The 15,130-nt window shown below is 34.0% G+C and overlaps 1 protein-coding gene across 13 annotated transcripts in view; it reads left to right on the plus strand.

Annotated features, from left to right (window-relative positions):
* Nucleotides 1-15,130, plus strand: part of DYNC1I2 (dynein cytoplasmic 1 intermediate chain 2) — a 56,267-nt gene that overhangs the window by 14,785 nt on the left and 26,352 nt on the right. For 4 of the 13 annotated variants that reach the window (XM_012462385.3, XM_064373385.1, XM_012462384.2 and 1 more), the window contains exons 4-7: nucleotides 13-30; nucleotides 751-841; nucleotides 6,247-6,306; nucleotides 8,796-8,911. In XM_012462385.3, the coding sequence (XP_012317808.1) occupies nucleotides 13-30; nucleotides 751-841; nucleotides 6,247-6,306; nucleotides 8,796-8,911 (285 nt within the window). The remainder of the gene's footprint in view (nucleotides 1-12; nucleotides 31-750; nucleotides 842-6,246; nucleotides 6,307-8,795; nucleotides 8,912-15,130) is intronic. The other 9 variants (XM_012462389.3, XM_012462395.2, XM_012462388.3 and 6 more) reach the window with 3 other exon arrangements.

Below are 15,130 nucleotides of genomic sequence, written 5' to 3' on the forward strand. Positions count from 1 at the left end.
TGTACACTTCAGTTTTTTCTGAACACTGGGGTAAGGAAGTTCCCATAAGTCTTGCCTTGTTTATTTGCATGTGTCACTTTATGTTATGCATCATGTCTAGAAGGCATGCTGTTTTATGGCCTGTTTGCATTTTTCACCCAAATTGCTGGAAACTAATGAACATTTTAAAGGAGCCATTCCTTTAGCTGCAGTCATTTCTCTAAATTGGTATTTTGTTTTGGGGGGGCGTGAAATAATTTTAAACATTTTTTTGAAAGAAACAATTATTAGACAAAAGTTAATATTTTAAAATAAATTCTCAAGAAACCGGAGATTAAATAACTTAATGACACCTATTTCAGAGTTGAATTTTTGTAGCAATTGTAAATAATATTTATAATCTGGTAATATTAAAAGTGAAAAGTTAGAAAGGAGAGAAGGAATGCTCTCCTTTGAAAATTAGTGGCCACATTTGGTGACGGATGAGATGACGATGCATCCTTCCATAATCTTGCCTTTTTAAAAAAAATTATAAAGCTCAAATGCATTTTGCCAGAAAAATTGCATGAATCTTCAGCATGCATTGTTAACTTTTTGTCTTTTCCCCTTTCTTTCTGCTGTTCATTTTCATTCATATATTTTTGATTTTTGGTTTGCCATTGTTTTTTTCTTTTTTGTTAATTACTTCATGTTAAATTATTTTTGAAACGTCATAAGCTGAGCAACCTCTCCGTGTAGTAACAGCGGATACCTGTCTATTTCACTATTTAGTCCCTCCTCCTATGTCTCCATCTTCCAAATCTGTGAGCACTCCAAGTGAAGCTGGAAGCCAAGACTCTGGAGATGGCGCCGTGGGATCTAGGTACAGTCGTTTTCCTTGTAATATTTTGATGATAGAATGCATTCAGTGCCCAGTACTGTTGATACTTTAAAGGGACTCTAAATAGTTGTGCTGAGTTAGTCCTAACATTTTAAAGTCTAAAATGGAATAGAAATTCTCTGTTGGACATTGTGAGGGAAAAAAAAGTGTTTTTTTAAAAATAATATTTTAACTGTCATATTTAATTAGTACTAAATAGTGAACCAGTTTTATTCTAATTATTTTATCTTAAAAATAGAGATATTAATGCATTTAGATTTTTATGTTTAAACAAACTTTTTGTTATATGAGTGTTTTGGTTGTAAATAGTGTAAAACCTCTCTCTTGTGCTTGATTCCCCATTTAGTAATTGAAAATGTAAATAATTCAGTTAAACAGCTTAATTCTGTTCTATTAAGTCATTAGTTGTGCTAATTAAGATAAAGAATAATAATGTATAAAATATCAAGAGTAAAGAATAACTGCTAAGGACAACATTGAGAATGTTTACTTGTCAAGTATTCCTGAACTTGCAACTTCTGTGTAAAGTTACATTTCGTGTTTATTTTAGGATCCTAAAATGTTGAGACTACATATATGTTGAGACTTGCTTTTCAAAAGTTCAGTAAGATTTCAGCTTTCTTTCAAAGATCATATTGGGAAAAGTATTACTACTACTTATTCCTTTTTGTCACACACACGTACACACACAAAAAATAATAGTTAAGTATTTAATAGTATTGTACTTTTTGACTTCTGAAATGAAATTAAACGTAGGTAGTCAAAATCCACAGCTGATTCAGAATGCTTATTTTGAGCCAGGAAGTTGCATGTCCTCCCCAAGAAAATCTCTTAACACAGCTTTTAATAGGACATAAACTGTTAGAAGTTTTATCCTTTTTGTGTCTGAATCCCTCTAATTGAAGTTACAAACCAGTGATAAATATCTAAAAGACTGGGCAAGAAAAAAGAAGCAAGGTGGCTGGAAGATCTGTAAACTCAATACTTTAATCAGCTCTTGAATGATCAGGTTATCATTAACAATTGAAAGCTTGCCAGCTTGAATTTGAGATGTGCTTTCCAAAACTGTTCTGTGTATAGAACCAAAATTGCAAATCTAAGTAATACTGTCTTTGGAGGTAAATGACATAACTCTTTCATTTAAGAAAAGTCAAAATTTTCTTTTTAGAAATAATGTTACTACTTTTTAGAAATAATGTTATTTAAATTACTTTATAAAAAATATAAAATAGTATGTATTACAGAACAAAGACAATTTATCTAGTCTAAATTCATTTTTATAGTTAAATTTTTTTCATATTTTGTACTTCTGTATTTTTATACATATATGTCATTATTCCTTCACTTATTTATTTATTTATTTATTTATTTATTTGGAGACAAGGTCTCACTCTGTCACCCAGGTTGAAGTGCAGTGACACAATCTTGGCTCACCGCAAGCTCTGCCTCCTGGGCCCAAGCAATCCTCCCACATCAGCCTCCCAAGTAGCTGGGACCACAGGCTTGCGCCACCGTGCCTGGCTAATTTTTGTATTTTTTGTAGAGACAGGGTTTTGCCATGTTGCCCAGGCTGGACTCAAATTCCTGGACTCAAGTGATCCACCCACCTCTGCCTCCCAAAGTCCTGGGATTATAGCAGTGAGCCACTGCGCCCAGCCACTATTCCTTTAGATACTTAATAATCAACTGGCATTTTTAAGTGAAGGGTTTTTTTTCCCTTCTGCCACATTACCATAGTAAAATATTTCCCAGGATTAAAAATTACTATATTTATTAAATGTCTTTGATTGTGTATATTATTTTTATGTAGATACTATACTGTGTATATATTATAACTCATTGTTCCTGATTTTGAATAGTAGAAAGATTATTTTAATTCACTGTCAGCAAGTTTGCTTTCAAAAGTACTTTGTAACACCTACTTAAGTTTTTTAAATTAATGTGAGTTAAAACATGTCCCCATAAGTTTTATGGACAGCCCAGAGGATATTAGAGACCTTTTAGAATATTGTAAATTAATACAGGGAGTAATACTGATAAGAAAAATATTCATGCATAGAACGAATATCTGTTAAGTTATTAACTTTATTAAATACTATGGGTTACCACAGAGGATAAAACATTCTTGGTCCTTGCTTTCATGGAAGTTACATTGTAGTGATTGAATCATTAATTTAAAGATACTGTTGACTTTATTGAAAAGCCCTAAGGGTAGCGTGCTAACCTATATTTAGTGTGAAGTGTAGTTTTTTTAAAGTGATAAATTGGAAACACAAAAACAGTTAATATTTTTTAAAGTATTTGTTCTTGTTAGATAATGAATACAAAATTAGTTTCTTGTGAATTTAGCAGAGAGAAAAATCCTCTTTTTGAATGAGGTGATCTTACATCTTTTTTTCTTTTCTTTGAGATGGAGTTTCCTTCTTGTTCCCAGACTGGAGTGCAGTGGCGCAATCTTGGCTCACTGCAACCTCCACCTCCTGGCTTCAAGCGATTCTCCTGCCTCAGCCTCCTCAGTAGCTGGGGTTACAGGCATGTATCACCACACCTGGCTGATTTTGTATTTTTAGTAGAGACGGGGTTTCGCCATGTTGGCCAGGCTGGTCTCAAACTCCTGACCTCAGGTGATCCACCCGCCTCAGCCTCCCAAAGTGCTGGGGTTACAGGTGTGAGCCACTGCGCCCAGCCACATCTTTTTAACCTTAATATGTACATTGTCTCCTTTGAGAGTACAAACTCGATTGAAAACATTAATTTTCAAGAGGGCTGAGTATATTCATTTTAATGTATGTGTACACACACACAGTAATAAAAAATGAATTCTACCTAAATCATATACAGCTTTCATAGAGATAATTAATGTTGTGATGATGATATTGACAGTGAAATAATGCATTTCTAAATATATGATATTTAAAAAGAGTTCCAGGCCGGGTGCGGTGGCTCACGCCTGTAATCCCAGCACTTTGGGAGGCCAAGGCGGGTAGATCACAAGGTCAAGAGATCGAGACCATCCTGGTCAACATGGTGAAACCCCGTCTCTACTAAAAATACAAAAAATTAGCTGGATATGGTGGTGCGTGCCTGTAATCCCAGCTACTCAGGAGGCTGAGGCAGGAGAATTGCCTGAACCCAGGAGGCGGAGGTTGCAGTGAGCTGAGATCGCGCCATTGCACTCCAGCCTTGGTAACAAGAGCGAAACTCCATCTCAAAAAAAAAAAAGAGTTCCCGGGTCTGAGAATGAAACCTAATGAACTCATGTAGAGCAAAAAGGATGCTAATGTAAGAATAAAGACAATAAGAAGAAATATAGGAAAATGCATGAAGACATGTGAGATGTATGCATGCACCTGTACATGAAAACCAGTTGGCCAACACAGTCTAAGATTAGTACACTCAGGGAGTAGAAATAGATACAACATAAAATATGCTATCTAAACATGTTTGAATCACTCTAAGCACCAAGAATTTCTGTTGGGACTGATGGTAATTTATGAATAAATTTAAAAGGCCATAAGAAATGATCTCTCTCTAACTTTGCAGATTAGGGAGCTGCATTTCATATGTTATCTTGAAAAGTAGGAACAATTATTCAGTAGGGTAATCTAGGCCTCTTGTTCCTTTTTATCTTTCTTTTTTTTTGACTTGGAGTCTTGCTCTGTTGTCTGGGCTGGAGTGCAATGGTGTGATCTCAGCTCACTTCAATCTCTGCCTCCTGGGTTCAAGTGATTCTCCTGCCTCAGTCTCCCCAGTAGCTGGGATTACAGGTGTGTGCCACCCGGCTACTTTTTGATTTTTAGTAGAGACGGGATTTCACCATGTTGGCCAGGCTGGTTTCAAACTCCTGACCTCAAGTGATATGCGCACCCCGGCCTCCCAAAGTGCCAGGATTACCAGTGTGAGCCACCGTGCCTGGCCCTTTTTTCCATTTTTGATCAGTTTGTTTCTCAGGCTTTGTACTTGGAATTGTACTCTATATGTCTGAAGATGCCCTCAATAAATATACTCATGTACGTCCAGTGGATTTTCAGTACTGGCTGTATTTTGAGATACAGTCTTACTTGATTTTAGACTAAAATGACATCCTTAACAAGGAACTTTATGTCGTTGATAACAGATCTCTTACATAATGTAAAGGCTATTGACAGAACATTCCTTGGACCGTCTCATAGAACTTCTTTTGATTTAACAAAGCCTAAGCTTGTTGCTGTTCATTGCTTAGTACAAAGTAGATCTTCACTGTGGCTGCTTCTTACATTATATACACATAACCTTGTTTAAATTCCAAGATCTTTGTTTATCTTTTTTAAATGGAGGATTTCTCTAGATTAATTCATTATTATTTTTCTTGATAAATTATATAGGCAGGTAAGAGAAACCATTTGTTGTATTAAAACATTGTAGCAACTAACACTAGTTGTACGTTATAACATCTTACATAAGTGAAAGATATATTTGATAAAAATGGTAGTACTAAATGTATTGTGCTTAACTTTTTTTATGGGGAATATGAGCATTAGACAGTACTGTGCATAATTATCTTACATATTGCTAACCTACATAAATGCCAGTATGATAAAGTACTTTTTGTTCTACTAGTAACTCTGTTAGGCTTAAGTGGAAAAGATCCTCTATAAGTTACTTAGCCAATAGATGATGCTAAAACTTATCACTGAATATTTATTTAGGATTGATACTTGAACATAAAATATTTTTCCAGGGAAAAATGTATTTTTTCCTAGAGATAGAAATCTTTAGTTGTTTTCTTAAGCAGATGATATATAAGCCCAAGGCAGTGCTTAACCCATAAATTACAGAAGGGTCACATTTTGGACACTTTAGCTATTTTGTATCCCAGTGGGATAGTCCTTGGTTTTATTATCAAAGGGCTTATGTGTTGACTCATTTCCTTTACCAGTATGACAATTTCCTGCACACATTTAATGCTTTGGGGAAGATTAGAATACGTTAACTAAGATGTTTAAATGTGTTTTTTTAAAATTAGAAATCTTAAATTTTCAACCATTTTATAGCCTAGCTTGTTATCCATAAATAATTACTTGGGTTGTCTGCTTTAGTTGTTCTGAAGCAGATCTGTTCTGAATGCAATATTAGTTTCCCATAATATGTAAATAATGTCTTTTAACTATTCTGGGGTGTATGCTTGCATCTTTAACCATAGTAAGCTTATTGCATGCACTGGATGATTGAGTGACCTGGTGGATTTTTTGTTTTGTTTTTTGATGTTTTTTTAAAAAATACTAACCAGAACATGTAATTTTTAATTGTGAACAGTACTTTAGCTTTAGCTATTCATAGAATGTATTTGCTTGACTAACTTATGGCCTTTTTTGCTAATGCTTCATGGTTGTCCTACAACCATTTAGGACGCTGCATTGGGATACAGATCCATCAGTTCTTCAGCTTCACTCAGATTCCGATTTGGGGTATTGAATAGATTTTCTACCTTCCCTGTTTTATAATGAATTTGATTCTTTGTGAAACTGTCCTAATTTTATTTTGCTTAAGTTTGTAATATTGTATCATGTAGTAAGGACAAGAGTTATATTTTACTGTGACACCTCATTTATCCAGTATCTTTAATGAAAGAATATTCTCTCCATATGATGTTCTAGTTACCCTAAGTTCATTGAAGTGTCCAAACTTTTGAAATTATATCTATATTTTTAATACAAGTTTTCTAAGAGGTATTTAAAAACTTCTCAGACTTTTTCTAATACATAGTCTACATGTAATTGAACCTTTTCAGGGTTACTTGGTATGAATATTAATTTATTTTTCTATGTTAAAATTCACTGACGATCTCTTAGATTTTGAGAGTAATGGAGATGCTGGTCCTTACACCATTCATTCATTACTATTCATTCATGAATCTAGAATAAATAAATGAATGAATGGTTGAATCTAGAATAAATAAATGAGTGAATGGATGAATAGATTACTCTTCATAGAATGTATAGATGAATATCTATTCTTAATATAATTGTCATTAAGCCTCTATGTTAAATAGATTCTTTTCTTTCATTTTTGTTTTCTTTTTTGCATTTATTTTTTGGCATATTTTCATTGGGAAACATTAGAAAACTAATGCTTTATAGTTTCTGTATTTATGTCTTTGTTTTTTAGAGTTTTAAAACTTGTTCTTTTAGAAGTTAACACTATAAGCTATACGTATGGTTTTTTAATTTTGTTGACATAGAGATAAGATTATTCATCCATTCATTCACTCATTTTATTCTAGATCCTAATGCAAATTATAAATGTTTGCTGTGCCATCTTGCCTGACTCAGATAGCCCTTTTCCCCTGATAACTTATACCTTCTAAAATATATGACTATATAAGCCTTGATTTTAGGCATATAAGAAAAATATACGAGTTTCTTTTACATGAACTGGAAGACCTCTTCATTGGCCACATTGAGGCTTCCCCCTCCCGCCTCCCATTGTTTTCTTGTTTTCAGTAAAAGTGTCTTTTGGATAAGTGAGGTATTACTTCCCTACCCACCTCCTCCTATAAAATCTTGGAATATTTTGTTTGTTTAATATTGTGGTTTTTTGTCTGTTAGCCTCTGTATGCATTCAAGTTGGTAACTTGTTTCTAATATTGTTGGCTTGATGATTTTTTTCCAGATATGTGAGTGATTTACTTTTTTATATAATTTGCATCTTAAAAATCAGAATATAAAGTGTCTTATTTCAAATTTTATTCTTAGACTTCTAGATTACTTCACATTACTTAATTTGTCCACTTAATTATTTGACTATGCTTTCCCCCCCGTTTTTTTTAAACTAGAGAAGACATTAAAAAATTGTTATGGCCCACATTTTGGAACATTAATTTTTTTAATGTACTAATTTTATTATTACTTTATACTTTATAATACTTTATTGTATTATGCTTTATTATATTGTATAGGACTTGGATTTAGTTACTAAACAGAACTGAAAAGAATATTTATATAAGAAAAAAGTTCTCTTACCAGTGATAGCCTGCTTCATATTCTGAAAGTTGCAGCACTGTCTTTATTGCATCTTTTTAAGGCAGCTTCATAACTGAGAACTTTTTTGGGAGTTTGGAAGCGTACTTTATTTGGTTTAGAATTTAAACATCTAACATAATAACCAATAAAAGATCTCTCGGATAACTAATAAAAGATATTTTTCTTTTCGTTCATTTTCCTCAGCTACAACGCTCTTCCATTATCAAGAAATAATGTATTCCTTGTATTTAACTAAAACAGAAGTGACTTTAGTAGATTTGTGGTATTCAAAAGATCTGTCATTTTAGTCTAGGTGTAGAATATCTGGACTTTAGTTTGTCCATATATGAATCAAGGACAGTATTGATCATGCAGAGATGAGAGATTTAAAAGTTTTAAATATTTCATTTTAAAGTCCAAATTGATAATGTAATTCTCAATTTCTGCCAAATATAAGTAGAAAAAAGGCTTTTAATAGGAACCTGTTTTTCAGTCATAAAGCTGAATTCTCCTTTTGGCGAGATCAACTAAATGTGGTCTGAGTGATATCCATGTCTGATTCTTCAAAAAAAAAGTCCAGAAAGAACCATATCCCAGCTGAAACCAGTTTCTTGTAACAACCTTATTCAGTGGTCCACCCTGAAGTTCCTATCCTCTTACTTCCTTATTGCCCACACATTTGTTCTAAATAATGAAATTACTTGGCTTTTTAAAATGAAAAATAAAAATACTGAATGATTCCGAAATATCTTTTGCTTTTGCTACCTTCTAATTCTTTTTCTAAAATAAAGCCAGTTCATCGTTAATCTAAAATTTCTTGAATAAAATGGATTTAATTTACAATGTTGGGTGCAAATGACTGTTTAATTCTTAATTTTTGAAAATAACATGGTTTGATGTAGTTAAAATGTATTGTTTGTATTCACTTAATTTAGAAGAGGACCTATTAAACTTGGAATGGCTAAAATCACTCAAGTCGACTTTCCTCCTCGAGAAATTGTCACATATACAAAGGAAACTCAGACTCCAGTTATGGCTCAACCCAAAGAAGGTGAATATCTATCCTTGGTATAATTGTCATTGAGCACCTATGTTAAATACATACTCTTTTTTTCTTCCTTTGGTTTTTATTTTATGTCTTTTTTCTTTTGTATTTTGGCATATTTTTTAGGGAAACATGAGAAAATAATGCTTTACAGTTTCTGCACTTATGTCTGTTTTTTAGAGTTTTAAAACTTGTTCTTTTAGAAGTTAACATTGTAAGCTGTATGTGTGGTTTCTTAATTTTGTTAACATAAATTTAAGTCTTTGAGTCTTTATATTGTCCTTAATGTATACTGCTTTTAGAAGCCAAAAAGCTTAAGAATGTTCTCTTTCTGTCATTGAGCATAATTCTTCCCCAAAAGAGAGTGGGTCCCACAGTAAACAAAGTCATGTAAATTATTTCTGAATAGCATAGTGTATCCTGATGTTACTCATACTAATAAATGAATCTAGACTTAATTTTTAAACTTTCTCTATTATGATATAGGGGCTCTATTATGTTGATTAGTTAGTAGCCTGTAATTTGTGTAAAATATGGGGAAGTATGCACAGACATAATGAATGTGGAGACCCTTTGGTAAAACTAGAAAGCATTACAAATAGCTAATGATTCAAGCATAAGGTACTGTGATCTCATTTTCCCAGTGAGGCTAATGAATTTATGTCATACAAAAAAAAAAGATTTATGTGAGATCCCTAATACACTTTACAGTATCTTACCTGAAGCTTTTGGGGCCATATATATATTAGCATTCCAAATATTTTCAGATTATGGAAAAGTAATAAAATTGTATCGTATGTGAAAACTCTATTAGTATCTTGGACATTAATATTTTGGCAGCAAAGCATATGAATATACTAAGTGAAATAAGTAACGACTATAAATAGCTTTATCTCTGGTCATGTCAGTGTTTACCACCAAATGAGTTATGGATTTTAGAGCTGCTAACAGTTTTGGAATACAAATTTTATCAAATGTTTAAATTAATTTATTTTTAAATTTTTAATTAAATTATCATGTTTCTCCATTAAGGAAAAACAAAAGTTATATTTATTGCAGAAAGCCAAGAAAATACAGGTAAGCAAAAATGAGGAGAAATCCTTGAAACCCTGTCTATTACCAAAGGAAATTTTTAAATTTTCATATTTGTATATACCTAGAAAAAATTAGGATTGTGGCTGGGTGCAGTGGCTCACACCTGTAATCCCAACACTTTGGGAAGCCGAGGCAGGTGTATTGATTGAGGTCAGGAGTTCAAGACCAGCCTGACCAATATGGTGAAATCTTGTCTGTACTATAAGATTCCAAAAATTGGCCAGGCCTGGTGGTGGGCACCTGTAATCCCAGCTAGTTGGGAGGCTGAGGCAGGAGAATCGCTTGAACCCAAGAGGAAGAGGTTGCAGTGAGCTGAGATCATACTACTGTATTCCAGCCTGGGTGACACAGTGAGACTCCATCTCAAAAAAATAATAAAAGTAAGGTTGGTAAAACTAGAAAGCATTACAAATAGCTAATGATTCAAGCATATAATTACAGTTTCAAATTTTTGAGAAAATCGATATAACATTTTTGTCCAAGTACTTTATTTTTATTTTTATTTTTTTTTGAGAGGGAGTCTTGCTCTGACACCCTGACTAGAGTGCAGTGGCAGCATCTCAGCTCACTGCAACCTCTACCTCCCAGGTTCAAGTGACTCTTCTGCCTCAGCCTCGTGAGTAGCAGGGAGAACAGGTATGCGCCACCGCTCCCGGCTAATTTTTGTATTTTTGTTAGAGACGGGGTCTCTTGCCATGTTGGCCAGGCTGATCTCAAACTCCTAGCCTTAAGTAATTTGCCCACCTTGGCCTCCCAAAGTGCTGGGATTACAGGCATGAGCCACCTCATTCAGCCAAGACTTTCATTTTTTAAAATAGTTTTTTCTAATTAGTATAGCAGCATATCATAGAGAATTTAGAAGTACAGAAAGGATATAGAGAGGAAATGTTTTTGATTGTTCTGTGTATTATCCATTGTTAATATTTTGGTTCCAATGAATGTGTCTCCAAACTTCTTATTTAAATTGGTGACTAAAAATTATAACACCAAGAAGTGCCTACCACGTATCAGGCATAGTGTGAGACACTTTGCATCATCTGTAATGCTGTCACCAAAACCCCGAAAGTTAGATATTGGTTTTGTTTACACACAAAGAAGCTGAAACTGAAAGAGATAGTTTATCAAGTGTCACGTAGCTAATAGCTGTGATTGTAAACCAAATCTGACTGACTCTAATGTGTGCTTTCTCTCACCACTGATGCAGCAACTCATATTTTTATGATAGTAACCTATAGTAAGTAGTTCGGTTTATATTTAGCACTGATTCTATTTGAATTTGAGTATAGTTTATTGAGTATTTGCTGTATATAAAGGCACTAGATTATCCTTTGTTTGGATTTGTTGTCCTTTTAGTTACAGGTTGAGGTATATAGGTGAAGGAGAAAGAAAAAAAGTGTATCCTGATACCATGAAGCTATCCTTAACCTTTGGAAATATTTATAAAAATGAGATATTTGGGCAGTATCCTTTGGGGAAAAAAAATGAGATAATTTCTTTTCTATATCATTACAGTTATTTTCATGTCTGAAGCTCTTACATTAAGTTTCTTTTCCCAAATTATGTAAGTTTTAGAAAGAGGGAAAGAGAAAAACCTTGAAATTAAGATTTTATAATGGAAACACTGTATGCTTAACTCTTCTTTGCTTACCCGTCACTTTAATACCTTGGCTGTCAAACTTTGCCTGGTTGGTTCCCATTTCAAAATTATGTAATGAATTCCACAACTCACCATGAAACAAAATTGGTGAAATCACAATTGGAGTGTAATAGACAGCAAATTAAACTTGGGTAGGCAGTATAATCCATGCAGAAGTAATGTGACTTACCAAATTGAAGCTAAAAATTAGTCATAGACTTAACTCTTATCTTTTTTTTTTTGTATTTTTTAAAAATAAAAATGGCCAAGCCTATTCCTTTAAAAAAGCAGTTTTTATTCTGCCTTGTTTTTCTTATTCCTTGTTCTAGCCATCTTCTTGCTTTCAAGTTTACTCTGTAAGTTGGTAGTACTGTTTCTGAACTGCGGTGCTTTGCTATCTTAAAGCACCTACTGTGAATAAAATTGACTAGTACCACATGACTTCAGTCAATTTTCTTCTCTGCAGGTGAAAAGCTTCTCTTGGCAGGAATGTGGTGCCCACAGAAATACTCCTGAAAGAGTTACTTTCTTTGCCTTTTAAAAGTTTTAACTCTTTTGAAAATGGCATTATTTTTTCTTATCTACTTATTCTGCATGGATTTTTTTTTAAACTATTTTTTGAAAGCCGATTAAAGGAAAAAGAAACCCTGAAGTTTATCTAATTTAATCAGCTTGTTTACATCTGAGGAAACTGAGGTTCAAGGAGGTTAATTGGTGGGCCTAAGTCCACAGTGTGAGAGAATATCGGGCATACATCCAGAAACTGGCACTTATAGTGAAGTGCCATTTCTCTTATTGCATTCCACTTTCTTATCTGTGAAGGAGTTTGTAATTATGGTTGGTATTTGCTTAATAGCCAAATATTTTTCCTCAATACCTGTTGATTAGCTCTATAGCTTGGCCAACATGGTGAAACCCCATCTCTACTGAAAATAGAAAAATTAGCCAGGAGGCCGGGCGTGGTGGCTCAAGCCTGTAATCCCAGCACTTTGGGAGGCCAAGGCGGGTGGATCACGAGGTCAAGAGATCGAGACCATCCTGGTCAACATGGTGAAACCCCGTCTCTACTAAAAATACAAAAAATTAGCTGGGCATGGTGGCGCATGCCTGTAATCCCAGCTACTCAGGAGGCTGAGGCAGGAGAATTGCCTGAACCCAGGAGGCGGAGGTTGCAGTGAGCCGAGATCGCGCCATTGCACTCCAGCCTGGGTAACAAGAGCGAAACTCCGTCTCAAAAAAAAAAAAAAAAAAGATTAGCCAGGTGTGGTAGCACACTTGTAATCCCAGCTACTCAGGAGGCTGAGGCAGGAGAATCTCTTGAACCCAGGAGGCAGAGGTAGCATTGAGCCAAGATCATGCCATTGCACTCAAGCCTGGGTGACAGAGTGAGACTCTGTCTCCAATAAATAAATTAATTAAAATGGATTTTTAAAAGATTCTAGAATGAATAACACATTTAATAAATTAGTTTTAGCCCTCAGAGGACCTATAAGAATATAAACATAATTGAAAATTGAAGCATTTGTTCTTAATCTTGATTGAAAGACTTTAATCAGCATATCTGAAACCCTGGCCTCAGAAAAATGTAACGTTTGATGAGATGACAGATAACAAGGTCTATGTAAGAGTGCTAATACTGCCAAATAAAACCCAAATTTTATATAAAAAGGACTATGGCTGGGCAAAGTGATGTGCGCCTGTAGTTACATGGACTCAGGAGGCTGAGGCAGAAGGATCACTAGAGCCCAGGAGTTTGAGGCCAGCCTGGGCACATAGCAAGACCCCATCTCTTAAAAAAAAAGACTACAGAGAGACAAATTTTGGGTTGAAGGAAGTGGTATAATTAAACTATTAGTCCTTTCTTATTTCCCCCCCAAATTAGCATTACGTCTATATTGAAATAATTTTCTGATTAAAAGTCAGCTGTGTATTTTTCCTTGAAGAGCCAAAGAAGATCAGGTGACCTTGCATCTTACTCTAGATGGTGTAAAAAAAGGAGTGGATTCCATTGGTACATTCATGAAGCTTTGTCCCAGTGAAGATTATCTTAAAGATGTATTTGATTTTAAAGGGTAAGGTATAAGAAGATGAAATTATGCACAAATGGATTTAAATAGAGTGAATCAAAATGAAACTGATCCAGAAAAGAAGGGATTTTTTGAAAATACTAAAAGACAGCCAGGTGCAGTAGCTCACGCCTGTCATCCCATCATTTTGGGAGGCCGAGGTGGGTGGATCACGAGGTCAGGAGTTCAAGACCAGCCTGGCCAATATGGCGAAACCCCGTCTCTGCTATATAAAAAATATATATACAAAAATTAGCCAGGCGTGGTGGTGTGTGCTTATAGTCCCAGCTATTCAGGAGGCTGAAACCGGAGAATCGCTTCAACCCGGGAGGTGGAGGTTGCAGTGAGCCGAGATTGCACCACTGCACTCCAGCCTGAGCGACAGAGCAAGACTGCATCTCAAAAAAAAAATAAAATATTAAAGGGAAATTATTCTTATGTCATCTGTATTTTTAAACTAATAATTAAAGCATTTTCATCTAATATTTTCATGGATGTTTGTGAAGTTATTCATGTTGAAATTTTTTTAAGTCAAATCATGTTTTTATATGCCACAAGTGTCCTGACTTTTAGAACTCAGTGTCATCTTCCTTTATACCAGGAATAATCAGACTACCTTCTAAGTTAGGAATTTTTCATAGAATATTAAATTATCTTAAAATGAGATGCATTTTAAAATATTAGAAGAAAATATGAAAACATTAGAGGAAAATGCTTTAATCATTAAAGGAATATGCTTTAATCATTAGTTGAAAAAATAGAGATTACATAGGAATAATTTTTCTTTAATATTTTCTTTTTTTTTTTTTTGAGACAGAGTCTTGTTCTGTTGCCCAGTATAGTAAAACTATATAGTAAATTGATAGACAACAAACATATTTCCTAAACAACAGTGCACTAACAATGGGGTTTGTTTTTGCTTCATATTGAGATATAATAATTATAAGTGATAGATTCATAAGTAGCAATGTTTGTTCAGTAAGGATTTTCTAAGATACTGTATATTATCTTTTAAATGTCTTGTAATATTTTAAAATAATTCAAAGTATGCTTTGTGACATACTCTTAGCTTACCTTAAACGTATCTTAAATGTAAAATGTATCTAAATATACTGTGAGGTACAAATGAGAAAACTTGCTCTGAAGGCTCCTTCCTTTAGTTTAACAAAAGCTACCCATTTCACAGATGATTTAACTTTGATTAACCTACTCCATTGTAACAGATTATTCCAACAACTGGAATTTCATTCTTTAGTGTTATTTCTAGGTGCAGCTTAACTTACAAAACAGCTTTTCTTTCTGTCTCTCCAAAATACGTCACAATTTTGATGTTAACTCAAAGTAAAATTCAGTGGTTCATTAAACCTAGTTTTAACATTCATTTACAAGAGATTTGTCATTTTAAAAGTAACTGCTACTTTTATACAC

This window comes from Aotus nancymaae, unplaced genomic scaffold (genome assembly GCF_030222135.1).
Source record: "Aotus nancymaae isolate 86718 unplaced genomic scaffold, 86718_ANA_hifiasm-v0.15.2.pri h1tg000008l, whole genome shotgun sequence".
Classification (NCBI taxonomy): Eukaryota; Metazoa; Chordata; class Mammalia; order Primates; family Aotidae; genus Aotus; species Aotus nancymaae.